Source organism: Triticum aestivum, chromosome 6D (assembly GCF_018294505.1).
Source record: "Triticum aestivum cultivar Chinese Spring chromosome 6D, IWGSC CS RefSeq v2.1, whole genome shotgun sequence".
Classification (NCBI taxonomy): Eukaryota; Viridiplantae; Streptophyta; class Magnoliopsida; order Poales; family Poaceae; genus Triticum; species Triticum aestivum.
In genome coordinates, this window is record NC_057811.1 from 30,503,294 (window position 1) to 30,522,967 (window position 19,674).

Sequence of the window (19,674 nt, forward strand, 5' to 3'; positions counted from 1 at the left end):
GCGACGCCGACGCTGCCGCCCAGCCCGGCGGCTGATGACGATGCCTCGGCGACGCCCACCGACGGTGCCTCCGCGACGCCCACCGACGATGCCTCCACCGCGCCCGGCAGCACAGAAGCCACGCCGACCAGCCCGGAAGCCGTGCCGACTCCTTCCAGCCCGCGTACGCCGACGACGCCGCCGCCGGAGGTTGAGCTCGACGTTTGATGTACTCCTTCCGCGTGTCCTTTTGTTTGATCGCCGAACTGTGGCACTGAATCGCCGAACTATTGCGATGATCGCTTTTCTTTGAGCGGGAACGATGGAGTTCGAATATGGGGCGCCTTGGGGGGCGGCACCTGGAGGCGTGGCTGGGGAGAAACGAACCCCAGAGACCGATCTAGCGTCGGCTCGGCCCCAGGCCGTTCTTTTTCGACGCCCTGGGGGCCGAACTGCTGGAGATGCTCTTAGCTTAGGGGGAGAGAATCGATGCTTTGAGCAATGGCACACGCTGCCTGGCTGCCTGCTTTGCTCTCAACACAAGGCGAGGCGAGAGATGCTTTGCTCTCCACTCCGGGGCACGCCAAATTAAAGCTCCACCAAAGTGGCATCTGATGCTGTAGTAATGAATCACCTCGAGCTTTCTTTGCCAGTAGAATTAGTAATTTCCTTTTCTTTTGCGCTCATGTGGAATTAGTAGTTGTGTCTTGTGTGTATGCCACATAATTTAGTTTTTCTTTTTTTGAGGTTAGTTCTTTTTATTTAGGGAGTTAATTGTAGGATTCGACTACGCCCAACCAAAACTTTTTAACTCCTTAAATTTTTAAAGAGTTAAGTTTGAGGAGGCATTTAAGGAGTTAACCGCGGCGACAAACTCCCGATTCTTCGTGGTGAGCTCGGCCATATAGGCTTGCCGAGGCAGTCGGCCTCAAGCTGGTTCATGGTCTAACAATTCCCGTTCTCCTCACGATGGGAGACCACTCGAGGCTCGACGAAGTCCGGGATGCGGCTACCAAGGGGGAAGTAGTTACCTTCGCCATGTCGTGCGCGCCCGCCGGCTGCTCCGCGGATTGGAATGTGCCGAGCCACCGCTTATCCCACGTGTTCAGATTGCTGATCTCTGCAGCCCAAGGGCCCCACAACCATTGCCACCCACCATACTACTTCTTCTTCGGCTGCAACGGTGGCTGAGACATGGATCTCGAGTGGGCGACGGCGGCAGGTGCTCGGGTGGCTGTGTGGACCCTTCTGAATGAAACAAGGATACGGGGTGGCCCTACCCATTGGCAGTGGTTAGATCCGTCGATTCGGGTTACGATGGTGGGCGGCGGTCAAATCAAAGTGGGTTGGGGGTTGCACGGTTGGCGGCGAGGAAAGGAAAGCGACAGAGGCAGGAGGGCAGCACCGACGTGGAGGCAGCCAAGCGGGGGAGGAAAACTTTTTTCTGAGAACTCGGTTCGGCTGCTCAAATTTGAGGTGCAGCCGATGCGCCACCTAAATTTTTTGAGGAGTTAAACCGTTTGAAGTTTGGGCTAGGTCCGGTTTAACTACTCAAAAGGAAAACTTTTTAGGAGTTAAACCCTTGTGAGGGTTCGACCATAGTTGCTCTAACAACAATGTTCATAGGGATTAATACATGATCCCGAGCCACTTCAAGCCAAACATAACACAATCTGAAAGACCAAATTTTGCCAAGTTTTGAGCTTTTTTTCGTAAAACATCACATCTATTATAAAAGTTCATCGAAAGTACAAATCATCTCAAACATAATAAAAAAATACATTGAGATTCTGCGACCACTAAACGACGTACTTTTTAAAATTTATCGACTTTTTTGAAATGCAAGCATTTCTTAAATTTGTGAACAAAAGAAATTCAAAAACAGGAACATCTTTTAAATTCCAGAAAATTTTATAAAATTGTAAACAATGTTTGAAAGCAAGAAAAAATTATTAAACAGGCTTCAAAAATAATAATAAATTTCAAAAAGGCGAAAAATGAATTAGTGAAAATAGAAAAGAAAAACGAAAAAAATAGACATCGCTCACGTAAGGTGTCTATTGGGCTGGCCAAGTTTTGTCGGATATTAAAACAGTTCGTCCATTTTGAAAACAAATGTTTACGAATTTGAAAAAAAATCGCAGACTTTGAAAAGTTTTTGTAAAAGTTGAGGTGAGATCATGAATTTGAAGAAAAATTCACGGATTTCAAAAAAAAAGTTCGCGAATTTAAGAAAATATTCAAGAATTTGAAAAGTTGACGGATTTAAGAAAAGGTTCATGATTTAAAAATAGTTCACAATTTTTTTAAAGGAAATGAAAATGTAATAAAAAGATATAAAAACGGAAGGGAAATGGGACAAACAAAACCCTAAAAAAAGAAACCACAAATGTTTAAAATTGTTCATGTTTCAAAAGATGTTTGGAAATTGTTCACGTTTTTAAATTTTGTTCAAATTTCAGAAATAATTTGCTCAAATTTGTCCATAAATTCAAAAACTATTCGACATTTGAAAAGTGTTGACATTTTTTAATGAATGTTTCAAAAAAAATTCAGAAAATATTTCATATATATGGATGTTGCTGTGTCTTCTTATATTTTTCGCACTACAAAATACAACAAGTGGCAGTGTGGTGAAGTGGATAGCAGCGCACGCCTCTGAGTGTTGGTCTCGATTCTGAGTCCCTGCGAGCTCCAAATCCCTCCTTTGAATACTGGGAAAGTTCAGTATGGTGGCTGGTCACGTCGAAACCTTTGAGCATCACAATCACAGGTGGGATCTGGTGATGTTGTCTTACGGCCTGTGGCCTTGGGGCCGGTGCTGATATTTTGGCTCGTGACAATGCCTGAGATTTCACCATTGGCATAATAATAATAACCTATAGTAGTAGTAGGTTCAAAGCTAAAAGCCCTGCCTTCTGTGGTGGTGGTGCACTGCTGGCACCTGATCACATGCCAATCGATGCAGAATCAGTCAGCCCAATAAGAAACAGCAGCTCTATTCATGTAGTGTAGTGCACACCGAAGAAGAAGAAGAAGAAGAAGCATCAGTCCAGGTAACATTGCCCTCTGCAGCATGTGCTGTGTATCACATTCATATCACATTCAGGTGTATTTTGATTTGAAATTTTCCACCAAGTACAGCCTGCCCTTTACTTGTATGTATGCAAAGCAAATTCTCAAGTTTGCATCAACCGACCGACAGACGGGAACTACAGACAGACAGACAGACAGTCTCCATGCATCTACAACAGACAGACATAGGTAACTCTGACTCTGAGATGTCAGTGTTGCAACAACAACAACCAAGAGGGGAAATAAAGCGAAAAGCAAAACGCACGAACTGAATTAGACAGACACTTTCAGCCATGCTCAAGCACGGCAAATATGGAAGTACCCAAAAATGCACAGGTTCCAGCCGAATTAACAAATCTGAAAATCAACGAGTGAAGGGAACCAACTGAATGAGAAGAGAGCCTGGGTCTCCACGACGTACACTGACTGGGAACTACAGAGAGTCTCCATGCATCTTCTACGCCACAAGCGTCGTTTTTTCAACACATACAGTACATGCCAACAACTGTCTTTGCTGAAATTATAGTACAGTATAAAAAAGAATGCCCAACTTCACTTCCTGTCGCAGCATCAGAGTCGTCTCTGGCTCCATCGCATGGGCTGCTTCGCGTGCATGGATTTAAGAGCTCCCAGCTTCCAGCAGGATGGTGGGCTTTCCCTTCAACCTGGTCAAATCAAGGTTTTAAATATATCATCAATTTTCATTTGCACCAAGAGTGTAGCTGTTAACTCCATTTGCAATTCAGAGATGCTATTAAATGGATGGACCGTCAATTGAAGCAACTGCTGATGCAGGGTGAAATGCATAAGAGTCTCAGCTAACAGGTATATAATGTGTTGTATCAGTTCCTTTCTTTCGGAGTTGATCGGAGATTCTTATTCACATTAGTGCCGTATCAAAATAACAAACCAACAAGAGAACAAAACTTGATGCTAGCAGTAGTGCCTAGAATGAAGCTGGAAGATGTGGCAGAAACAAGTTGTTTTTCAGTTAACGATCTCTTCATCTGCTCTTCTTGTCTGCACTTCTTGTTCCTTGTCTTCATCCCCTGAGCCCAATGCAACTACTTCATGGTCCTCCTCTGCATCCACCGGGCTGACTAAACAGATGAAGGATGTAAAAAAAACAGGAAGAAATAATTAATTATGACAAATTAGTGGACATAGAAACCAAACAAACAAATCAAGATGTAGGAGAAGTTATCTTAATTCACCTCCCGATTCAGATGACATGGTGGTCAAGAAGTATTGCGACAGCATATCCCTCGCCACGACAGCATCCTCATTTGCTACCTGGCGCAGTTCCTCAGACTCATCCGGCTCCTCAACGCTCAACGTGGCTGCATCATCCTCAGAGTCATCTGGCTCCTCAGCGCTCGACGTGGCTGCATCATCCTCAGAGTCATCCCGCTCCTCAGCGCTCGACGTGGCTGCATCATCCTCAGAGTCATCCGGCTCCTCAATGCTCGGCATGGCCCCATCCTCCTCCATATCTATAACTATGTTATGCAAGTAGCAGCAGGCATGGATTGTTTCAACTAGTGTGTCCGGATTGACAGGGCATGACGTCTCTCCCTGCAGGTACTTCCATGTGTCTTTGAACCTTGCCAGCGCCTTCAGAGCGCAGGTTGTGGCTGCGTTGTGTCTCCTATTGAACTCCGCCTTGGAGTCTGAGAGGTCTTCTTCCTGGTAAGGTGTGAGTAGCCACGGGAGAAGAGGGAATCCTGCATCACCAATTATGTATTCCCCGACTTCTGATCCATCTAATGCCACCTTCAGCTTGCTGCCATTCAGGTAACCGCCCTCCTCGCACTCATTGAACAAATTAGATTCATGCAAAATACTCAACATGTTCATACTGCTTATCCGTCCCCACCAAATGGACCTGAACCTCATCTCTGGATCAATGACGAGCTGTACTAGGATGCTGTCATTCTTCTCACGGTCCCAGTTTGGCCCAAATGGGATGTGAGTTGTACATATAACACCGCAACAGTTATGCATATTGTGGATCTTTTCAAACATGGATTTGATCTTATCCATTTCGCTGGAGTCTGGCCAGCGCGAATGGTGCCCTGCTCGCTTGTCCACAGACACAACGAAGCTCTCAGTTACCAACAAAAGAGTTGACTCGTTCACACCAACAGAGGATCCTATGGTCTCCGGTGGCTCACTAGAGTACAACCTTTTCAGAGAAACGGCCACTCGGTCTTCTAAAGAAAGTACCCTCCCGTCAACAAATGTGTAGCTGTTCATATCTTTCATTGACGGCTTCATCACCAAGCTGCAGATGTAGCTAAATGTTTTTCTTGTCATTTTGAAGACATGCTCAAATCGTTGTGTGTCCTCAAAAGAGGTTAAGGTTCCTGCATGAGAAAAAAGGATAAAAGTGAATGACGGACTAAAGCTTGCAAGTCAACAACTCAACTGTGACAGAGTTAAAACAGTGAGATGAAATAACATATGAGCAGTAGGGAACAAGTGTGAACAACAGTAACTAAGCAAATGATGGACTCGCCAAATCAGAAAATAGCATCGGTGAACAAAACGATAAAAAGCCAGTCATCTATTTCTAAAGAGAAAAAGCTAGTAATACATCTATGCAGACATTACTAGCATATTATTGTTGTCCTACTTTAGAAGGGTCTATTCAAAAGGAATAGTTGGCAATATGCAAACTCCAGCATACTGACAAAATGTACAATACAGACAGAATAGTTCAGATAACCAGAATAGATAGACAAATTAAGATGAACGAGCAATGTGAAATTACCTCTGGACATGAAAGAACGGCTGACATTTGTCTCCAAGTTGTAGGGATCAGCTGTGTACAAGACAAACCATTTCTTTGTATTATCTCCTTCAGATGCATATGCTTTGACATGCTTAACATGGCTGAACTTGTCCCACTCAGGGCCAGACTGTGCAGCGGCTATGGAAGTGAGCAGTGCAAGGCTACAATATAGCTCCAAATGCCTTGGGTTTATACCTCCCATGTATTCTGGGAGTGTCTTCATGTCTTCATCCGTGAGTATGAGCCTCTGGAGTGCAGGAACACCTTCCAATGTCTTCAGCTTTGGGCAGTCTTCAATGGTAAGCTTCTGTAGTCTTGGAAGATTAGTGATCCTCTCCAGGTCAAGGATTTCATCCAGATCCAGCTCAACCAGAGATGGAAAGTTCTCTAGAGAGACAAGACCTTGGACAGATGTTATGGATAACGAATTCAAAGCCCTTGCCTGGGAGGCAAGGCCAGGAGGAAGACATTTCAATTTGCACTGCTCTAGCATAAGCTGCTGCAAGACAGGAAAGGCTTGCACTTGCTCCTCCCACTCCCACTCCTCCCATTCCACCATTCCTATTAAATTCATCTCATGCAATCTCGGAAATGCAGCCACCATCTGGGAAGGACAGGGACTGTGGTGATGGTAGGACTGTATGAATTCAGGTCCAATACGTTTGATGGCTGGAGCATGATTGATCTGAATGAACTCTAAAAAGGGGAGCTGAGAAAGGCCATCAGGAAGTTGTGTGCAGCAAGCTAGGTCAGTAATGAACAGATTCCTCAAGCTCTTGAGGGGCACAGCTGATGATGACATCATCCACAATGGTAGCCTTTGGCCAAAATATCCCTTGATGACAAGAGTTTCTAACCTGTGCGGAGGGCAGAGCTCCTCAAACACCTTCTCGATTCGTTGTTGCTTTTCCTCAGAGACACCATCTTCCTCTTTAATCAGCCCATCATCTCCCAGTATACTACCACAATTTAAGAATAGAATAGTAAGTTGCACCTTGTCGCCAAGCTTTGCCTTTGTTGCAGATGAGGAAGCAGTTATATTCTCCAATCCGTCCAATTCAAGATGCTTGAGCTGAGAAAGAGGACCCAACTCTTCCAAACTGCACCAATCACCATCCACCTGGGCTGGAAACCCAGTTAATACCCTCAAGTTCGTTAGAGCATGAAACCCCTTAGGTATGCCTTCTATGCTCGTTCCACTGAAGCTAAGGTACCTTAGCAGCCCTAACTTTACAAAGCTATGCGGAACTTTCACAAATTGTTCGCATCCATGAAGGCTAATGTACTGCAAGAATTTCATCTTTCCAATGCTATCCGGCAGACTAGATATGTCCGTGTTTATTAACGACAAGTACCTCAGGTGCTTGAGTTCATGCAAAGATTCATGCAATGCTACAACATGTGCAGAATATATACATAAAGTTCGTAGACATGGAAAATGAACCAAGGAATCCCCAGGCTTGATATTTATATAGCCAACTGATATTAGCGCCCTTAGTGTCTTTTGTGCCTGCAAAGAACTCCAGTCTAACCCATCTGATTCTGATGCTTTGCTTTCTAGAGATAACCGAAGAAACTCATGTGCACTAAGTCTACTAACAATATTAGTTTCCCCACTGTGAGCTGCTAGTGCCTCATCTCTAGCCACAAACTGAGCAAATGAGCGTACAACATCATGCATGTTGCAAAGATTTTGATCGATATACTCTATATTTGGCTCTATAAGATTCCTCAATATAAGCTCCTTATAGTACTTGCGTCCGAGTTCTTCTAAGTCATCCGAGGTCCCATGAAGAAATCCTTCACTTATCCACATGCCAATGATTTCATTGCAAAAAAACTTTGCAGTTTTAGGGAGAAGGGAGAAATGCAGAAAGCATTGTTTGGCAGTAGAAGGTAAATCTTCATAGCTTAAATACACTGCATGGTTTAGCTCTTCGGGCATTCCAGATATCGACCATACAGAATCAGCCAGAACCATCTCCCACTCACGGCGGTTTTTGTCCTTCTGACACAATAGACCTCCCATTACTTTGACTGCAAGAGGCAAACCATCACATTTTGCTATAATTTGCAACCCAATGTCCTTGAGCATATCAATGTCACGTCCATCATTCTCACTTGAGATTATCTGCAAGCAGTTGAACTGATGCAGTCAATAAGTAGTGGATTTTCCTTGAGAGAAGGAATAGTCGTTTGTTAACCGCTAGTGTCGAAGCAATATTAGTCAATAATAGGCTAGTGGAGAAAAGAGACTCACGAAATATTGGTTAATGTACTACCAAAATTGAATTATTGAGTGAATGAACTGGTAAGCGGGGACGTTGCTGTCAACTGAGACGTCTGGCATGTGAGTGGGCGTGGGCACATTTAAGTATCATTGACCGATTACAGCCTTTTCATACAGCGGTATAGTACTGTACAACTTAATGTGGATTTATTGACACCTCCAACCAAACATGACTGAGTTTTAGCCCAAGGATTGATTGTATTTGTGAACATGATGAAAACAGTTTATGAGTTTTAGCCCAAGGATTGGCTCTGCATTTGTGAACATGATGGAAACGGAAGAATAGGGCCAATGTTTTTCAGCTTTTGTAAATCAAAGAAAATTTGTACAATCCCAATTATCCATTTTTTTGGACTCGCATATTTTAGGTGGCGACTACATATATTTCAAAATTTTAGCTTTCTAAAAGGGGAAAACAATGCCGGGAAAGGTAAAAAATTCCTTTAGGTGTATACTAACAAAAAAATATATGAATTAATTACCCCCAGATAGAACTATATTCAGCAAACCATACACGAGGTCTAGTGTTGTTATGGGAGTACGGTTGTCCAACTTTCATCAACCTAAATTTGATAACTAAGTCCAACTATATATTGTGCCTTCTGTACACATGCGGCTTGCATGTGTTGTGGCATAAGTATATGTAGTGTCCATGTTGTATGGTGTTTAGTTACACACCTGTTTCTTGAGCAATGAATAATACATAAAAGAATGTGCCAATTATTATATCTATACCCCAAATTAACCATGGAATTTAGTTACACACCTGTTTCTGGAGCAATGACCAGGCATCCTCCTCATCTAATTTGTCCACATGGTGGTAGGGAAGCACCACTTTCATCATTCGAGCTACTATTTCATCTCTAGTAGTGACGAGGACTCGGCTACCTGGAGCCACAACATTAGCCAAGGGTGTTTTAAGCACATCATCCCACGCCCCATGGTTCCACACATCATCCAGCACCAGGAATAGCTTCTTCCCTTTCAAGGTAGTGACAAGGATTGGCTGAAGCACAGCCAACGCCTTATGACCACAATGTACTCCCCCCGCTTGCGTGATGATTGTCCTGAGCAACTCAACCTCATCAAAGTCCTTGTTGATGCTCAACCATATCGTCTTCTGGAACTTGTTGTTCAAGGCTTCGTCATTGAAGACCTTGTGGGCAAGAGTGGTCTTGCCGATTCCGCCGACACCGACAACGGCGAACACCATGATGTTGGGGTTGCCCTCCTTTTCACTCAGCATGATCTCAACCAGCTTTCTTGTGTCTTGTTCAATCTTCTCTCCGACTACAGCCGACCGGTCAAACACCCCTGACGTCTCACGTCTCTTATTGCCAGAACGAGAGGCTTGCACCTTGCTACTAGGATCCTCAGAGGAACCAAGAGGTATGAAGCTGAAAGCAGCGCTTCGCTCCTTGATGTCGTCGAGGTTCTGGTTGAGCGCCTTGATGCGGGTGCCGATGTCGTGGGCATGGGAGGGATTCCGCATGCAGAAGAGCAAGGGGTTGAAGCACCCCACATCTGCAGTGGAGGGACCGCGCTCCATGGCCTTGAGCTGACAGAGGTCAAGGATGTCTGTAGCTTCGTACATGGCACGCTTGAGCTGGGCCACCCACTCCTGCACGCTCTCGTCGGTGATGTTTCTCCGGTCAGCGTCGGCGAGGAAGTTCTTGAGGTCCTTAAGCTTGACGTCCATCTTCTTGATCTCGTTTGTGACTCCAAGCAGCATGTGCACCTCTTCACTCACCATCTCCGTGAGCATGTTTTGCACGTAGGATGCAAAGGCGTCCAGGACCATCGTCATTTCCGCTTCCTTTTGCTGTAACAAAGATGAACCAACACCATATCGTTATCATTCCCCACCATTCGGTGCAGCTAAGGATTAATTACTAGTAGAAGAAAAAAAAATGACAGCAGGTTGGAATGCTGAACTGACAAACATGGGGAACGAGTTATAAGCATGCCAACTAAACAGCAAAGAAAAGAAAAACAGGCAAGCAGAAGCTACGGCTACCTGATACCGGATGGATAGAAGCAAGCAAACCCAGAGGAGAAGAGCTTATGTGCCACTCAAAGTTTGAGTACTCCTCGTCGTCGTCGTCGCCGCCGTCGCGGCTGCAGCTGTGCTGTCACTGCCCTCACCGTCGTGTCGCCATGGAGAAGCTAGCAGGGACGAAGCACGGCAGGAAGGGTAAGGGGAAGCAGGGCGGCGGCGCTTGGAGGAGATCTGAGCAGGAGGGAGGCTGCGCTTGGATTGGATCTGAGAAGGAGGGGCGCGGCGTTGGCAGAAGATCTGGGCAGCGGCCAGTGAGGTGATTAATGGAGACAGCTGGGAGAGACGCTAGGCGAGTAATGGAGGCAGGGAGGGCAGGGGGCAGGGAGTGAGGAGTGGGGCGGAGCGATGAATGATTGAGAGAGAGGGTGTGTCAACATTAACTACCGGAGCAGTAGTACTACCACTATTCGCCAACTGCAACGTGCTCCTCTCCTCCGTGTGCGCAGCAAGCAATAATGGTGAACACACGGCTCTTCTCCAGATGATCCAATTTCTCGCTCTTCTCCTCAAGAGCCACTCCCCGCCATACATTATTTCTTTTTTGAGAAAAAAAAGGGCTGGTTAAAACACAAGTAGAAGCACCCCGTAAAGTGCATCTACAACAACGGACCAAAGTTTTGGCTACCAAAATTCAAAAAAAAAAGAAAATTAATGAAGAGGAGAAACTTTGGATAGCCAAAAAAAATCATTATATTATTATTAAAACAGAAAAGACAAACCAAATAATATTATTATAATTTTTACAGCACACCTAAAACTTGATATCCATATTTCTGCTTCTGCTTCCAACCACATATTTGTGTATATGCAATGCTCTAAATAATATCCAACTCACATCAAATAAAACCAACACAAATAAACACACAAGTAGTACTTAAATCATTATATTATTATTAAAACAAAATAAGACAAACAAAGTCCCCGGGCACCCGGACAAAACAAAAGTCGAGAGAGCCAGAGAGAGGGTCGGCACCCAGACACAGCCGAGACCACGAGCAATCTCCCCAGTGCCTCCGGGCACCCGGACCTCTGGAGGTGGATACTTCCTCGGTGACAATAACCTTCCCATGATCATGGAATCTCTTGGGAGAAGTGTATATGAAATAATTTTAAGTTCCCCAGCTCACTAATCTCTGCAACCCCTCTTGATAGTAAAGATGTTCCTAGGACTCAAAAAAGTAACCGAAAACTTTCCGAGCCTCTGAAAAACAATGCCTTTTTTCCTCTTTGAATAAATGGGGTTACCAAAGCCCATAGACCAAATGGAGAAACCAATGTCCTAAGATATACTCCCTCCTTCCTAAAATATAAGGCGCCGATTGGCTTTTCTGGTCTTTGTTACACAACTTTAACTATGATTTTCATGTATTATATGTCTACAAAATTAGTATACAAACATATGAAATAAAATTGTTTTGAAAGATAAATACGACGATGCCATTTATACATGTTTAATCCATGTACTTCGGCATATATGCACGGTCAAAGTCGTGCATCAAAGACCGTGCAAAGTCAATCACACCTTATATTTTGGGAAGGAGGGAGTACTTGGCAACCGTCATTAGTTCTCGCAAATTGTACTGCTATGAACACCAAAATCATAATTGAATGACAATTGCACTTTCAATGGGTTTATGATTTATGTCTTCCCTCTCTTGGTTATATCTTATATGCTGGACATCATCCATTGCTTGGACTTGATCTGCTACTACTGGTGTTCCCTGATGTTGGACTACTTCCTGTACTTCTAATCTCTTGTCCTGTACATTTGGTCAATCTCCTGTTCCGGGATCAAACATGTTCTTCTGATTGGCTTTCTTGCTATGTTGCTCTGGGATCTTTCTGATTAGGGTTCTTGGCCCAGTTGCAATGATCCCAAGTACCAGCTCAAACACTAATGCATTTCCCTTAGGGGAATGCAACAATTTAAATATAATCCAAATTCTTTCTCTGCTATTGATAGTTTTGCAGGTTGAAGATTAAGAAGAAAAGAAGAAGAAGATCAAGGACTAGTATAGGTTTAGTTTAGGGTTCTGGTTCAGTTGGTCTGAACCTGCCATTCGCTTGCGCTATCGTGCATACTGATCAGTGCTCCACTACGGCTGATCAAAGCCCATGCACCTGTAAATATTTGTTATGTATCTTTGCTCCAGGATTACCACTGTAATCGTGCACTTGCATGTGCCTCACTTGCATAGTTGCATACATGGACACAAAATGTATGAAAACAGACACCACTCGTACATGACACAAAGTGGCATTTCAGAAGGATTCGTACAGTGCCCAGAATTTGTCATCACTAAACATGGCATGGAACAAGGTACTCCAGATCACATCCTGTACCAACACTAGCTCTATCAAGGTGCTCTAGTAAACAGAAGAAATTTTGTCGAAACTATCACAATAACAACACAAGTTCACTGCATACAGATCTTCAGAACTCCAAGTAACACTAGCATGGTCGTTTGCATGGGAGGAGCAGGCACGCAGCTGGATCATCATAAAATCATCTCAGTTCGTTGCTGGAGTGAGTATATCATCATCTTGTTTTAGAGGTTAGAGCTGACTGGAGACAGGGGAATAAGAGAAAGCACAATGCAGCTGCAGACGGCTGTATCATCACTGGAGTTGTCATGGTGTTGAGTTTTCTCGGCAGATAGGAAGGGAAGAGTTCATCACTGGAGTTGGTGTATCACATCATACTGTCATCTCAGAGCTAATAACTGAAAACAGAACAATAAACAGCTGCAAATAGCTGCATTTCATGGTGTTGTGTTTTCTTGTCAGAAGGAAACTAGTGCAGAACTATAACACTCAAAATTGATGTCGAGACTAAGATGTGGCCAGCCTGTGATAGCACTAGTTTTGATTATTCAAGCCAAAACAATCAAGCAGCCATGCTCCATTTCCTCATGTCTCCAGTCAAGCAAAGTGGCAAAGAAAGATGACATCGCTTACAAGATCAGCGAAAGATGACCACAGTTCTGAAGCCCAGGCGTTGCTTTTGTAACCGAATGGATTTCATCTTCCAGGTTAAAAACAAACGATTTCAAGAGTTGAATGTTGTAATGTGAACTTGGCAAGCGTTGAAGGTTGTGAAAGGTTATAGAGTAGACTTTATTTTTCACATGGTCCTTACCAATAAGCTGGACTAGTCCCAGGACTAAATAAAAGCCTCTGACCATATCCACAGCGGTGGAAGGCCTTCCTTGGAACAACTATCTATATCTATGCCCCTATGTAGTGTACAAATAAATTTGAATACTATCGGTTGATTTACTTCCATCCAACAGTTGATAGGTGCAAATCCGGGCATCTGTAACCATTGGATTAATTTATCGGTTGCACCAGATTATGCCACCTTGCATCTCTAGATATTTCTATCTTGTCAGTCGTATGAGGTGGGTACCTGGCCTGGCGTGAATTGATCAAAGCTGCAGCACCATGTTTTCTCCGGGCTTCTCTAGAACAATCATATAAAATCATGAGCAATGTGCATGTTGCGGCCCATTTCATGCTCTCTGTACCAAATAAATATGGGATTTTCCTGTTTATTAACCTTGCTCAGACCATGTCGACCATTTCCATACTATGACAATCAACACCGCCACCTACCCATGTTTCTGTCTAAATGTCTATGCTTCCGTCAATGCTTCTCACAAAATCAGAGAAGGTTTCCCGAATACGCTGATGTATGCACTCAATTCCCCATCCTCTTCCCTAAGCAGTACATGAGCCAACACAGGCACGCCAATAAACAAAGACGAGGAGCTTAAGTTGTTCTTCCAAGTATTAGAGGAAGTTGTCATTTTGTAAACTAGAGATATGCTCTAAGGTCTTATGCAGTACATATTATCATGTATGCATACTCAATTTAGTTGAGATAAGACCAGGCCCGCTAAAGATATAAAGACATAAGTCAGACGCACCACTCTAATTTTTATAAAGTAACATTGCGACTTCAATTAAAAACTAGACAGGTGATATGTCACATGCGCAGCATGTACAGCTTACTGGTACTGAGTTGGTCCTTGCTCCCAAGCACCAGGAAGCGACGAAAGGAGGTTATCAAGCCTGATCCTTGCTTCCCATGACGAGAAGCAACGGAACCCCTAGGATCGTAACACCAAGAATTGCATCCGCGGCCTTCCTCATGTTGTTGGCAGACTTCAACATCCTCTCCAGATCACGCCTATGAATCAACAAAGCAAACAAGTGAGTGATCAAAACGTCCAGGTCTTGAAACATCAATAGAACATAGAGTGATTCAGAGCAGCACCTCGTCTTCTCCTGCAAGTCAGTGAACTGTTGGTGTAACAGCAGGTGGCGTCCGGAGGCCAGAACAGGTGTCTCTCTCATCGCGCTCTGCAGACTTGCCAGCACTTCTTGCGCTTCTTTCGCCTGCGAGGAGGGAACAGACACGCAGTATGAATCAACATAGGCTTCCCAGCACTTCTTGCAATGTGAAAATCAATCTTTTTTAATAACAAGAAAAAAAATATGAAAGGCGATTCTGGTTCCATCCTGCGTGGTGAGAGGTTCCGCCGGCAGCAGATCTACTGTCGCTCTTACGGGAGAAGAAGACCTAGATCGCGTCGCTTTTAGAGGAGGGGGGCCGTGGGTGGGACGAACCTGGCAGCGGGTGCCCATGAGGCGGAAGCCGGCCGCCGGCGATGCCTGCCGGAGCACACCGGCCGGAAAGCCTCTCGACAGGGAGCGCAGCGCCATGGTGCTGTCGGAGCCGCCGCCGGTGGGGTTTGCGGCCCAGCGATGCGGGGAACAGAGGCCAATTAGTACACAGTGCGCTGCGTCGTTTGGTAGTGGGCCGGCCCATATATGGCACAATGGTTCTACACCTGTTTTCCGAAGTTTTCAGAAGGTTTCGCCGGAACTCTCAGAAAAAAAGAAGGTTTCGCCGGTTTTCATTCGTCATGTTGTTTTTTATTCCGCTTTCTTTGTTTTTATTATTGGTTAAACTTTTATTTTTATAAATTAAACATTTCATAAACACTTCGTGAATTCATTTGTTTTGTAAAATTTGTGAGCGTTTTTCAAATTTGTTAATATTTTCTAAAAATCCGCAAATGTTTTCAAATTCATGACCATTCTCTAAAATCTATGAACATTTTCTAAATCATGAACACTTTTTGCATCAACAATTTTCAAACATTAACTTTCTTTTTCAAATTTACGACCATTTTATAAATTTCTTAACATTTTTTAATTTTTTAGGGAAATTTTGAAATACATTATTTTTCAAAGTAATGATATTTTCAAACATTTTTTAAAATCAATAAAAATGGAGCTGTTTCTTTCCCGAGGGGAGCGAATTGGGCGATGCTGTATTGGAGTGAGCTGGTTTTTATTTTATTGCATTAACCTGGAACACCTACTTCTATTTGAGGGATCTGGAGCGCATACTTTTTATAGCACTAGAAAGTGTGTACGTGCAATGCACGTAAATATTAAGCAAGATATTATTTGTATCCCTAGCACATGCAGGTGACATCTCCAATGAGTTTTTTGGCCTCCTGAATGTGATGGTGCATGCTGATCTTTCTCTCTTGCCCATGTCTCTCTCTTCTGGCTGTTGGCGAGGAAGGGCAAAACGGTGAGCGCAGAGCATGGTACGGCGATGCCGACATGCAAGTGGGCGCTAGTTGTGGCCTGTGGAGTGCGGATGCATGGCGTGCTGCAGCACAACTACACACAAAAAATTCAAAGTCATAGACTTGCGGATTAGGAGTCCCCTCGCGACATGAACTGTAAGAGGAGAAGGAGAGGACCGTGGCGTAATCCACAGTATGTCAGCCCGAGAGACGAACTCGGCAACGGCGAATCTTTGGGCCGCCTGCGTCGGTGACCTCGGACCGTCGCTTGCGGGTGATCACGGAGGGCGAACACGCGACATCAGTGAAGGAAGATCTGGAGGACGCCTATCTCCATTGCCATTCGCTAGATGTGAGAGGGAGGAGGAGGACGGTGCCGAACACGGTGTCGATGGAGATGAACGTGCGGAACGAGCGGTGCAGGTAGAAAAAAGATCTGTAGAAAACGAGGTAGGGACTTCCCTTGGTCGGGATGTAATTTTGGTGACGTGCGAAAATTAATTAATGTGATTGAGCGACTTAATCTAAGGTTAGTTAATTTAGATTTCGTCTTTAACGATTGATTAGAAATTGACCGTGATTGATTTTTTCACATAAGGCATTACAAAATAAATTGCGCCCAAATGAAAAGTTGTGATCCATTCAGATTTTTTTCAATTTGTGTGGGACGTGAAGCAAAAAAGAAAAACAGTGGGAGAAGATGATGGGAGATGAAACGGAAAAACCCATTGAGAAAAAGCTACCAAGTCTCCTTTAGAGTAGAGATAAGAACATTTAGTCTATGCTGACCTATGCACCACTGAATGGCACGGGCCAACTGTAAGTTGAATCACATGGTGGAACACAGAAGTGAAGTTTCTACTAGACTTTGGCGCCTTTTCCTAGTCCTTATGCACTGGGTTTTGGTCCTTCGGTGCGAGGTCCTGGTCCTTATTACCGAAAACTGTAAGAAGAATACAAAGTCATGCAGACGGTTCCATTTACACTTTAGAAGTTTCTCTAAATTCATATATCTTATAATACACTAAAAACAGCTATAAATGTAATTTCTAGAACATACGCGTTAGAGATCTCTAGTAAGATATTTAATTGAGGGATAATTAGATTTATACCCCTAGTTATGTCCCACTCGTCTGTTTTACCCCTAATTCCCAAAAGTCACCGGTTCTGTCCAAGTCACTTTGATCCTCTTATGCTTTTGCCCTTTGACCGTTTGACCGTCAGTTTGAAAACTTCATAACTAATTCATACAAAATCAAAAAAATGCAAATAAGATACCAAAATATTCAAAAAAACATCACCTATATGTCAGTGTCATTTGCATTCATGAAAAAAGTGTTGGAAAGTGCACATCCGAGTTTTAGCTCTTTTGATACCACCATGAATAGTAAACTCTAAAAAAATTCAAAAAAAAAGTGGTGGCAAAGAACGACAAGTGTTCTAAGTGCTTGCCAAGTTTCATTAGGGAACAACATTCATGGAAGTCGTGGCAAAAAATAATCTATTTTGGAGTGCTGATTGTTTTTTTTTGCCGCGGCACCCACAAATGTTATTTCCTGATGAAACTTGGCAGGCACTTAAAACATTTGTCATTCTTTGCCACCAAATTATTTTTGATTTTTTTTGAACTTTTTTAGATTTTACTATTCATGGTGGTAGCATAAGAGCTAAAACTCGGATGGGCACTTTCCAACACTTTTTTCATGAATGCAAATGACACTGACATATAGGTGATGTATTTCTGAACATTTTGGTATCTTATTTGCATTTTTCAGATTTAGTATGAATTAGTTATGAAGTTTTCAAACTGACGGTCAAACGGTCAAAGGGCAAAAGCATAAGAGGAGCAAAGTGATTTGGACAGAACCGGTGACTTTTGGGTATTAGAGGTCAAACAGACGAGTGGGACACAACTAGGGGCATAAATCTAATTATCCCTTTAATTAAATATACATGAGTACACACAAAAATATACGTATACTACAATTTCTGTTTTGTTTTGATTTAAAAGTATTATATTTCAAATTCTTGTTAAGACACAATGTCTTGAAAAAGAGAGAAACTAGTACAACATATTTTTATAAAAGTTTAGCACAATGCGAGTGTATTTTCCAAAGATATATACACTACATACATGTAACAAATAATGCTAAATTGTTAACAAACAGTAATAATGATGCTAAATATTAACAAAGTATGACCACTGTGTTAGCAGAGTATGCTAAATAATACTCTATTAATATTTACCATTATTATTATGTCGTTAACTATGCTAAATATTTAATAGAGTAACATACTCGTTAAGATTATAGTATGAGCATAAGAGTTTGGTATAAAGTATGTTGATTTTAACTCGACTTGGCCAAAAATTGAGCTATCTTTTATCCAAAATGTCTAAAAGCAATGTATTTGCTTAATAACAAATTGATAAATTTTACCTAATATTAACCCTTAACAAGAATGAACGGACATGCACCACTATTTGAGCAGTGGGAGACAGGAGTTGGTAGTCCTCACGCATCGGGTGGCAACGCGATCGAAAACAATAGGTGTGTTGCTTGCTTTGACATCATTAGGAATCTCATCGCCATGCACTCCACACACTTTTCGCCTCGTGCAAATGGGAGGTTTTTTATGGACTCGCGACAACCAGCCCATCGTGATGAGAGTCCTTGTTCTCTCCAGGCGCCTGCTCATGGCGGTGCCCCCTCCGGCCGCCACACGCGACCATTTGCTGGCGCTGCAGTATGCGACTCGTGGTATAATGGGGTAATCGATGGTTCAAATCCAAGTCTTTTCTTCTTGGTTCGTTTGGGCTTTGTGGTTTTTATTTGCGTTGTATCTGCCACCGTATCTCCGATGCATTTTAGTGTGTCATATTTTTGCCCACTGCTCCGTTCAATCGGATTCGGCCTCGCCTCCATCTAACCCGGCCCAAATTTAAAATGGATTTGCGTCCACAAGAAGAGTAGACGGACACAAAATGAGTTTGCGTCCGCGTGTTGGGCCATCATTTCTACCTACGCAGACCCAAGCGAACAAAATGTGTCCATGGTCCGGGCACTGCTATACCTTGCTTTTAGTGAGACCGAGGGAAACCTTGGATGAAGGGAGGCACGAGATGAGCCGGACCAGGCGCGCGGGCAGCAACAACCTCTTTTTTTGCATTCGTTTTTCCACTTTCGTTTATACGTTCAAACATTTAAAATAAATATATTCCAAAAACACTCTACATAAAACATTTGAGAAATGTTAATTTAGCATTTGTAAAATGTTAAATGTGTCTATAATATTTCTCATGTATATGGAAAATGTATACAGAAAATACAATGTTTATGGAAAAAGTTGACCATGTACTTCAATTATTTTAATCAAGCATTTGAAAAAAAATATTCATCATTTTTTCAATATTAAACGTGTATAAAAAATTTGTTCCCTGATGTATACCAAAAACATAGAACATGTATTAAAAAAGTTGAACATAAATACAAAAATTGTGAAAGATGTTATCATGTATTAAAAATGTTAATCATATATTTCCAAAATGTTAACCATGTATACAAAACGTCCTGATATATACAAAAGATGTATTATGCGTATAACAAATTTAGTCATCAAACACAAAAAATCGAAAACAAATGTTAATCAATTACTTCAAAAAGGTTAAATATGTACAAAAAATGTTTCTCACATGGACAAAAAATGTAGACCATGTATTAAAATTATGGAACAGAAAAACAATAATTTTTAAAAGTGTGGATCATCTATAAAATATGTTATATGAATTTAAAAATATTAAACATGTATTAAAAAATATGCCTGATATATACAAAAAATGTACAATGTGTATTGGAAAAAGTCATCAATC

At 42.7% G+C, this 19,674-nt stretch overlaps 1 protein-coding gene across 6 annotated transcripts; it reads right to left on the reverse strand.

The window, feature by feature from the left end:
- Window positions 1-3,426: 3,426 nt before the first annotated feature.
- On the reverse strand, window positions 3,427-15,007 carry LOC123143275 (disease resistance protein RGA2). Of its 6 annotated transcripts, XM_044562133.1 has the most exons (7): window positions 14,830-15,007; window positions 14,477-14,598; window positions 14,212-14,389; window positions 8,905-9,960; window positions 5,828-7,994; window positions 4,269-5,420; window positions 3,427-4,154 (listed from the first exon to the last, which is right to left on the reverse strand). In XM_044562133.1, exons 4-7 carry the CDS (start codon window positions 9,943-9,945, stop codon window positions 4,042-4,044), a joined length of 4,473 nt encoding a protein of 1,490 aa, XP_044418068.1. In that variant the 5' UTR covers window positions 9,946-9,960; window positions 14,212-14,389; window positions 14,477-14,598; window positions 14,830-15,007; the 3' UTR covers window positions 3,427-4,041. The 6 variants fall into 6 exon arrangements, 5 of the variants coding, with proteins under 5 accessions (XP_044418068.1, XP_044418069.1, XP_044418071.1 ...); XR_006470772.1 differs by lacking the exons at window positions 14,212-14,389; window positions 14,477-14,598; window positions 14,830-15,007 and adding an exon at window positions 10,156-10,721 and having other exon boundaries at window positions 3,427-3,719; window positions 4,001-4,150; XM_044562134.1 differs by lacking the exons at window positions 14,212-14,389; window positions 14,477-14,598; window positions 14,830-15,007 and adding an exon at window positions 10,156-10,718 and having other exon boundaries at window positions 3,427-3,719; window positions 4,001-4,154.
- Window positions 15,008-19,674: the final 4,667 nt, after the last annotated feature.

Coding starts and splice junctions, on each gene's coding strand:
- LOC123143275 (XM_044562133.1), bottom strand. CDS start 9,945: ATGACGATGGTCCTGGACGCCTTTGCATCCTACGTGCAAAACATGCTC. Junction 7,995..8,904: donor GGTCATTGCTCCAGAAACAG/GTGTGTAACTAA, acceptor TGACTGCATCAG/TTCAACTGCTTGCAGATAAT. Junction 4,155..4,268: donor CATGTCATCTGAATCGGGAG/GTGAATTAAGAT, acceptor TCATCTGTTTAG/TCAGCCCGGTGGATGCAGAG.